The 9,406-nt window shown below is 41.8% G+C and overlaps 1 protein-coding gene across 2 annotated transcripts in view; it reads left to right on the forward strand.

The window, feature by feature from the left end:
• adamts9 (ADAM metallopeptidase with thrombospondin type 1 motif, 9) overlaps window positions 1-9,406 on the forward strand; it is a 29,773-nt gene that overhangs the window by 17,193 nt on the left and 3,174 nt on the right. The window contains exons 23-28 of one of the 2 annotated variants that reach the window (XM_074665695.1): window positions 499-618; window positions 2,216-2,323; window positions 2,408-2,575; window positions 4,465-4,710; window positions 5,239-5,400; window positions 5,711-5,887. In XM_074665695.1, the coding sequence (XP_074521796.1) occupies window positions 499-618; window positions 2,216-2,323; window positions 2,408-2,575; window positions 4,465-4,710; window positions 5,239-5,400; window positions 5,711-5,887 (981 nt within the window). Of the gene's footprint in view, window positions 1-498; window positions 619-2,215; window positions 2,324-2,407; window positions 2,576-4,464; window positions 4,711-5,238; window positions 5,401-5,710; window positions 8,115-9,406 lie in introns of those variants that run through there. The other variant, XM_074665705.1, reaches the window with a different exon arrangement.

Here is a 9,406-nt window from a genome sequence, read left to right on the forward strand (position 1 = left end):
ATGCAGTATGCATTTTCTGTTAGTCAGTGTGTGTTTTGCCTCGTCTCATTTGTGTTTGTGCACAGAGGAGAGGACACCCAAAAATTTGAGATATTTGTTCCCCCTCATCAGGATGTGCACGCGTTAAGGTATACTTGAAGTTGTTTAATGGAGCATGGTCAAATGGTAGTTGAAGTTGCCGCCACACAAGTTTGACCCTGTTTCATTGGAGGCAGTGAAGCAGAAGAGAGCGTGGGGTAGGACCCTCTGACTTGGCTACAGTGGAAAAAGGCCAGTGCAGTCGCTATAAGCAAGGTTCCTTGTGTATGTAATTTGTGAGACTATCGACTTCAAACTGTGGAGGTTCTTTTAATTTCAATAATAAATAGGTTTTCCTCAGTGAGCTCAGATGAACAGTCTGTTTTTCCTGCAGTCCTTGCCTTTTATAGCACCTTTTTATTTGGATCACTGTAGTTCATGGTCCTCCACTTCTCCTTTTTTTTCCCTCTGTGAACTCAGTGCACTACCTCATGTGGGCCAGGCTACCAGATGCGAGCAGTGAAGTGTGTAGTCGGCTCTTATGGTGCTGTCATGGATGACACTGAATGTAATGCCGCCACCCGACCCACTGATACCCAGGTAAGTTTTCCTCTTTCAAAACATCTTTTTCTTCTATATAACTGTCTTTCCTTTATCTGTCTCAACCATCAACCTCTGTTTGTCTCCCTTTTATGAGAGCAATATTTGCTCCAATGTTGCATCTCAAACTGCGTCATACTGTGAGGACAGAAAGAAGCATCAGTGTTCCTGGAGAATGACATCCAACACACACACACGCTCGCACATACACACATTAAGTTCCCACCTGGTCTCAATAAAGCGTGGTTGTCTGGTCTATTGAAGAGGCTGAGGGGGAAGCTGTTGCTGCCCATTGGTCCTCACACAGACAAAAACTTTCAGTTTACTTCTGAAAATCCTGTTAACACCAACCTTTCACACTGATGTTCAAATTAGACTGACACAAACATGTTGCCATTGTTTGAATTATTTTCCTCTACCTTCCCACTATGAAATAAGTTGCAACATGTCACATTCACACTTTCACCTAGATTTGCCAGGAAATTTTGTTGTTGTCTAAGTCCGTCTGAGTTTTTAAAGATGTGTAAAAAGTGACACATTGAACTATAAGGGTTACAAAAGAATGCCAGAAAGGACAAGGGATCTATTTTGAACTGGACAATAGATAGGGCACTGTAGGGTGTAAATCTATTTCAGAGGTCCGAGCATGCAGACTCAGGATGGGGCCCCCCTGTAGTTGCAGTGGCTCTTAATTCCGGAGCCTGGGCCGGCAGAGTCAGTGACCCTGAAGCAGTCGCCTCACCTCGTTGTGATTCAAACCAGCCAGCCATGAAGTGGGCCACCAGGCCGCCAGTCCCGCCACCGCTAGCCACCAAGCAGGGTTTAGAAAGAAAGGGAGAGACAGAGGGATCAAGGACTGAGCACAAGAGAGAGGAGGCATGGAGGCCAGAGATGCTTTGCTTGGTACAGTACTTCCACATACAGATGGGAGAAAGGCTGATGTATGATTTCTAAAAACATAGAGTTGTAGTGCCCATGCAATACATACACTCATGATCATTTTGGTTTATGCAAGTCGAACATAAGTCACACTGGAAAAGTGCAAAGAATGACTTTAAGCACTGCCAAGGTGGCTGTTTGCATCCCTTAGGAGGTGGGGTGTGGAATGTGGAGTCTGCTCAGAGCCTGTGTGACCTGATTAATGCCCTTTTCCTAGAGACTTTGGGTCAGAGGGCAGCAGAGGGCATGAGGGAAAAAGAGAAAGGGCGGAAGGTGAGGGACAAGGGGGTGGATTAGGGGTGGAGTTTACAACCACGCCAGCATGGGCATTGGAGCCCTGAATACCACTCCACTATGACCTGTTATGACAGGGATCAGGGCTTTATGCTGAGTGGCTTACTGCCACAATCCATAGTTTGAACTGACTAGGGGGACCCTGTTAGTGTTGTTTTGGTAAGGGGTTTGGGGTGGTGGTGTAACACAACTTCTCTCAAACACAGTGCTGAAGCAAGATAGTTGGAGTTTTTAATGACTGTTTCATGTCAGAGGAGCTACCTCTGAAATTCATGGCATTTTGTAGCCAGGGACAGATGTTGTTACAGTGTATTCATTTTGTTAATCACTGCATAAATGAGTGTATGTGTCCTCCCTTCCACAGGACTGTGAACTGGCTCAGTGTCCCAGCAGCCATCCGATTCTCCCAGGGACCAAAGTCCCCTCCCATCAGGGCACCAAAACTCAGTGGCGGTTTGGTTCCTGGACCCAGGTTGGTTGTGCTATCACAGCTTCAAGTTTATGTTTTTTATTTTACTGGTTTCCTGTTTCTTAGCATTTCTCATCTGCACAACAGTGTAGTGCCAGCTGTGGCAAAGGGACACGCATGCGGTACGTAAGCTGCCGTGACAACCAGGGCGGCGTGGCAGACGAGTCAGCGTGTGCCCACCTACCAAAACCCCCTGCCAGGGAAGTGTGCTCAGTAGTGGCCTGCGGACAGTGGAAAGTGCTGGAATGGACAGTGGTAAGAAAACCAGCCATCATACCAGTTCAGTCAGTTTCATCTGACCCAGCTATCACACATTACCTCTCATAAATCATGTTCAGTGCAGAAGGTGAGGAGTGAAGCAGCTGCGTCGAAACGCATCAAAGCGTCCCACAGTTTCAAATGAATCTCACATTTCAGTCAGTAAGCTTATTCCTCCAAATCTGAATCTCATCATCTCGATAGCACTGCTGTTTGTTCTAAATTGCACGCCATCAATATTGCTGCCAAGGTCTTTTTGCAAAGTTTATTTATTTTAGTATCATTTATCTGATTTTGCACCTACACTGAGGGTCTACACACGCTATGAAGCTGTTTGTCCGAGCAACAAGGTAGAAACGGGGTAGCATCTGGAAGACAAGTGTGTATCTGGGGTGGAAAAGGAGTGTATTCACTCTGAGAGAAAAGAGAGAAGTAGAGGGAGAGAGGGTGAAGTTTCTGAGGCTCTATAATGCAAGGGCTCCAGTGAGGGGCTTCAGTCTTGTTTACAGATGTTTCTCATCAGTCCTTGTGATACAGTACAGCCAGACTTCAGGTCTGGTCACCACACACACACACACACACGTACACACAGAAAAGACTGAAGTCCTGCACTGATCACACAGAAACACACATACACTACTACTTAAATAATCCAGAAGAAACCAGCCTTTCTTATCATACAGTGACAAAGTCCTCCTATATGTCAGATTTGTGATCATTCACAGAGTCTGTGCAGCCTTATGTTTCCTATTTAAGGTTTTATTTATTGCTTCCTGAAATACCTTAAACTACTGCACACAGATTCTTCTTAGAGAGTCTAAAACCATGTTTTACACCAGCATTGCTACACAGCAGTGTAAATGTCTGGACAGTGTAATCCCAGGCAAGGTTTCCGAGTAGACAGCTGTTACATAAGTATAATAGATCAACTTATGCAAGACAAACTAGACTGTGAATCAGGGGAGCTCACTGAGGCACAGTTCTCAGCAGATGTGCCTTTTTTTCTTCTAAGAGAGTATGTAAGAGTAAGTAGCTCCCCCCTAGGAGAGGTTTTTTTGGTACTTTGAGGTCTAGAGATTTACAGTTATAACAAAGTGCAGAGACTACAAGGTTCTGATCCATGACCATGGTGGTTTCAGTGCAGGGATGTACCGTTATCAATCCTGGTATAGGGTATCAGTGTATAAGTACCCCTCAGATCTGGATCGGTACCGGTGGGAAAGGGCCAGTTGTTTTTTTTTTCTTTTTTTTTTTAACCAGCACTCTTGGCTACTTGGTTTGAAATATTACCTCTTTCTTTGTTTTTGTTTTTTTTTGCTGCATTACCAGTCTACAGGGTATAAAAGTTCAAAATTGAATAGAATTTCCGTAAATCCTGAAGCTTTGTTTTTATCAAACCGCTGGTAAAAGTTTTAATATTTTACAGTTAAATAAATATTAACTTCAGTAATTCCTTCTTCTCATTTTTTGCCTTTTACCCAAAACATTAGAAGTCTTATCCCACAGTAGGGCATGCAGGTTATTAATTAACACTCGTATTGGATCGGTATTGGTTACGGTATCAGTGTCCGTATTAGTATCGGTCGATACCCAGAGCCCAGGTAACGGTATCGATACCAGAACCAGAAAAGTTGGATCAGTGCATCCCTATTTTAGTTGTGGTATCAAACTTGGGGAAATTACTCAAAGAGCTCTCAAGTCGCTTTCTTAATGAGCCCATTTCAAAATATGTGCCCATGTATTTTCCATTGAGGTTTTTTACTTCCAACTCATTCTTAGGGGGTTACCTTTTATCTCACATCTCAAATTCAGGTCAAAGATTTGTTTCTGATGGCCACTCGTACACATTGATCTGTATTGCATTACCTTCTGGGTTTGTGTTTCAGTGCTCGGTAACCTGTGGTCAGGGGAAGACGACACGGCAGGTACTGTGCATCAACTTCAGTGACCAAGAAGTGAGTGAAAGTGAGTGTGACCCAGATGATCGTCCCACCACAGAGCAGGACTGTGCAATGTCTCAGTGCCCCTCCCGTAGCAGTGAGCCCCGACCTTTCCCATCCTTGCCAAACCCCAACAGGAACAACCTGCCAAGGAGCCAATCCCAGCAATGGCGGACAGGACCCTGGGGCGCGGTGAGACATTTTACACCAAGTATCATCCAAAAGACTTCATAACAGTGGGAAAATTAATTATTTTGTCTGTGAGTTTGGGAGACACATGAAGTACGGCCTTGTGTTTTGGGTCCTTCACTCTTTTTGAGACAAAGTCTTATTCATGTGATGTCATACCACAGGATAGCGTAATCCTCTGGCCTTGTGCTTGCTTTCCCTTGAATCTTTTTTTTGACTTCTTTACCTACAGTTTTTTAATCAAACAGTAATAATCTTTGTCCAGGAATAACTTAAACTTTCTGAATAATTCTTGGAAATGAGTGAAGCTATTTTTAGTGACTCTTCCTTCCTCTGTCCTGAGGATGTGTATTTTGGGAGAGCAGCGGACGTGGTCAGTCATCTGATATGAGATGTATCTGTGATCTTTAACAGCTCGACTTTAACTATCATTGTTTCTTTTTATATGGAATGTGATTTACGCCCTGTGTGTGCCTGTTTGTGAGAACCATCTATGTGACAGTGTGCGCTATTTGCTCTCTGTAACAACAGTGTTCCAGCACATGTGCAGGAGGTTTCCAGCGGCGTGTAGTTGTGTGCCAGGATGAGAATGGGTATCCTGCCAATAGCTGTGAGGACCGCAGCCGGCCCAGTGAGCAACGATCCTGTGAGTCGGGGCCATGTCCTCAGTGGGTCTATGGCAACTGGGGGGAGGTAAGAGCAACACCACTTTACTGCTGTTTACATCAAAGATAAGCTTAGCAGTGCTGGAGTTTGTCTCAGAGACAGTTGAGCAAAGAGAATCAGATTGTAAAATTTGCTGTCATATTTGTGAACAATTGTAGAGCAGTCACTTTGACTGATGGATTTTTAACTGTGGAATTTTTTAAATGCATTGAGAATTATTTAATGTTTGTGTTTAGCTTACCTACTGTCCTTAGCAAACTTGCTTTTTCCCTAGCTCTTAGATTTCACTTTCCTGTATCCATTTTAACACTGAATTATTCCTTTCTGTTGTCTGTAGTGCACCAAGCCATGTGGAGGTGGAATAAAGACAAGGCTGGTGGTGTGTCAGCGTCCAAATGGCGAGCGTTTCAACGATCTGAGCTGCGAGATCCACGACAAGCCTCCAGATCGCGAGCAGTGCAATACTCAGCCGTGCCCGTCTAGCCCCCACTGGAGCACAGACCCATGGAGCTCGGTACGCTCATAAAAACTACTATATACCTTTTTTTAACCTCACATTTTTGCATATACTGGTAGTCTTATTCTTTTACAAACCGTGTGAAAGGGGCTTTACTATGGTGCTTTTGTATTAGAGGAATGTAACTCCAACTTCTCTTTTACTTTTAACCCTTTCACCTCTTGACCCTTTTGCAACTGGTCAACATTTCCTCAAGACATTTGGAAAATATATTCCTGTTGCACTTTAACGGCAAAAACAGACTCACTTGATATGCCAAAAAAGTACAACATCACAAAACACTTCAGTGACAGCTGTGACCATGAGAACATTTTGTATCAGTCCAAGTAATCATTCAACTGTTGAGCCTTGTATTAGTGTTTTAAAAATTCAGGATCACTTTGTACCACAATCAAAAATAGTTTTGTAAAATATTGTTTTTAAAGATAATTTATTAAGATATTTTTTCCTTTTTATCCTATGTATATAGTGTGTACTTCAAAAAGTGATTTATTTTGTGTCTTAGCTCTTTGTTTTCGCACATATAGCCAATCGTTGTTTATATGCAAATACTGATGAATGTTTATGTATATCAGGAATATACAGTACGATGCCTTGTTCTTTTATAATCCAAAGAATGGCCCATAATCTCCAAATACATGGTGCTAGACAAAATGATAATGATGTTCTGTTTTGAACATTTGAGCACCAACTTCCATTGGGCCGTGTATTTTATATACAACTTTGTACTTCACACATTTTTTAAACGGCTATTGTATTAGAAATTCAACTGGTCTCAAGGCACATGTGTTTTTCTAGAGAAGTTACTAATCCTTTTGTAGACACTTTATTTTACAGTCTATGTATTTACCCTGTGCTATGAAACCAGCAGGGGTTTTGCCCAATATGACATTGACACTGAAGCGTTAATACATTAACTCACAAAGTCCTGAAACGTCCAGTATCAATAGTAACCACGAGCAAACAGCAGCTGTACAGCACTGTGAAATAAAGTGTCTCACTGAGTTTGTGGTAATTAGAACTAATAGCCATTGTATTCCAGTTTGGCAGAGGGTTTTGACCCAGATTTCCTTAGTGTGGCCAAAACAATAGGTTTAAGGCTCTCTGCTCCAAAGGTGCTTGATATGAGTATTTATATCGTGTTAGTTCATGTTTTCTTTGTACAGTAAGTATTTGGAATTGCTTAATATGCTATGCTCAACAATACCTCACTTGGAACAAAACACAACTCAACTAGCCATTCAACTATAATAACCTTCACTATAGTGGTGCTTTGGCCAAACAAGGGAGATGTAAGATATCAGTATGTAACAATTGAACCATCATATTTTTGGTCAGCTATTTGTTTTTGTGGCACATTGAATTTTGATGCTGCCTTTTTCTGTACTTTTTTTATTTCCTTGCATTAGCAGTAAGTGGATTAATCAGACCGATCAGCTGAATGCAAAGTGGATCACAGCTCTGATGAAACAATGTGGAATTGTTTTTGAATGTCCATAAAACAACTTTCTTGACCTTTTAAGAGAATGTGCTGTTAAAATGTCCAGTTTGAACACGAGATACCTGTGACCACAGGGGAAGTTAATAGTGTTTTGTATTCAGAGCTCTTACTCTGAGCCAACCTAATGTGTCTACCTCAGCCTCTGTTTTGATTGCCCCCCTGCCGTATCTTTCACTCCCTTGCACCGGAGGGGTTTTAGCTGGCTAACATGAAGCATGAGTTGTTAAGGCTTCCCATTGCAGTCAATGGCCCTAAACACAGATCCAGGCTGAGTATCATCTTCCACCTTTTAACAGTTCTGCTGAGGGCAGTTAAAACTGATCCAGAATCTGTGGTTAGGAGCAGCTTTTTCCTGCAGCCCACCCAGTTGACTCCTCCTGGTCATAAATGTCTGTTCTGACATCAAACTTTATTTTAAGGGCCTGTTAACACAGCAGTGAGTACATTTTTTACCAGACATCATTTACTAATGAGAACTACCAGTTGTAATGACTACCACATGTGTGTGATTGTAAGGTAGCTTTAATTCAAATCTAGGTCAGATCAGTGAAGGTAGAGCACACTATTACCTCAGCACATTCTACTATTCTTCATCCTGTTCTTCATCCTTATGGTTATCTTGACAGTTTGACTTATTGTGGTCAACTTTTTGGTTCATACAGCAGTACAGAACATATCAACAGGCTCTTGAAATAAGTACATTGTATGTCTCTTATTCGCAAATGGCAGTATTCGTCTGTGTTTCAAGAAGATTTCTGTACATTTATGTAATTACTTGTATTTATTGTTACTTCATTATAATGTTATGTCAATATTTAATTTTTTATGAATTTGTTGGATTTCTGTTCATTTTCAGAAAAAGGTTACGATTAAAGTGACGTAGAGGTACTATCCAAGGCTTTTTTTCGTTCTTATTTGGACAAAAACTTTCTGGTAATACTTCCAATTGTGGCCCACAGCGTTACAAGACCCTTCACAAAAAAGCACCCAACATTTTTGCTGTAGAGTTTAGATTCATCAAGGTAAAAAGAAGCAAAAATATGGGAATCAGAGCAATAATACGTTAACTAAAAGAAGTTACACTGGTGGTATTTTCAATGAGGAGTGATGTTTCACTGGAATATACAGTTTTCTTCTCTAGAAATAACGAAAAATAATAATGATTTAAATCGGCATGTCTCTGCTAACTGATAACTAACAACTATTTCCACTAACTATTGCAAACAATTAAATTTGCAGCCAGAGGAGAACAAAGTCTTCAGTAGCATATTAAATGAGAAAAACATCAAATTAGATACCAAGAAATGAAGGAACTGACTCCAAAATATTCCTTTTAGCCCAGAAGTTGTTTGGTTTTAAATGACGAAAGTAACAAACACTACTGCTACTGACTCAAGCTTTTTATCATCTGTGTTCAAAGCTCCCTCCTTCAAGGTAAATTTCTGTCCCATGCAACAGCTGCACAGAATACCTTCCATGTTAATTCACTCTTAAAACCCACCACGGCTCTTCTCTGTGACACTTGGTGACATGTGCTACGCTATGAAGTAGCTAGCCCTGTGGCCATTCGTGTCAGGCCCCTCTACTCTGGACTAATGCAGGTTGATGACTGTGTACCAATGCAGGGGCCATTGATGGTGCAATGAATGAGGGGTGTCGCCAGTTAGACAATGCACTGGTGCATTGTTGGGTCAAGGGTCATGTTTGATCAGGGGAGGGGCCCCTTCTTGGTTCATCCCAACAGCACAGACAAACTTCTGGGAAATTGCTGTGATGGGGGGGTGAAACAGAGCTGACAAGGATTCTCAAACACAGAGCAGACTCACGCTTAGTTTAGTGCCAAAACTTATGTAGGCCCAATTGTGCACGCATCTTCTGCAGATCCTTTTAATCTGCATTTTGAATAATGTCAGGGTAACAAATCCACCTGGTGACTGACATGTTTAAATTTCATCATTGTAACTGGGCTGCACCTACGTACAGTAGGTCTCCTATCTTAAGAGACAATTGTTTTA

This window comes from Halichoeres trimaculatus, unplaced genomic scaffold (genome assembly GCF_033239565.1).
Source record: "Halichoeres trimaculatus isolate MK-OKI-2021-1 unplaced genomic scaffold, fHalTri1.1 fHalTri1_scaffold_1, whole genome shotgun sequence".
NCBI lineage: Eukaryota > Metazoa > Chordata > Actinopteri > Labriformes > Labridae > Halichoeres > Halichoeres trimaculatus.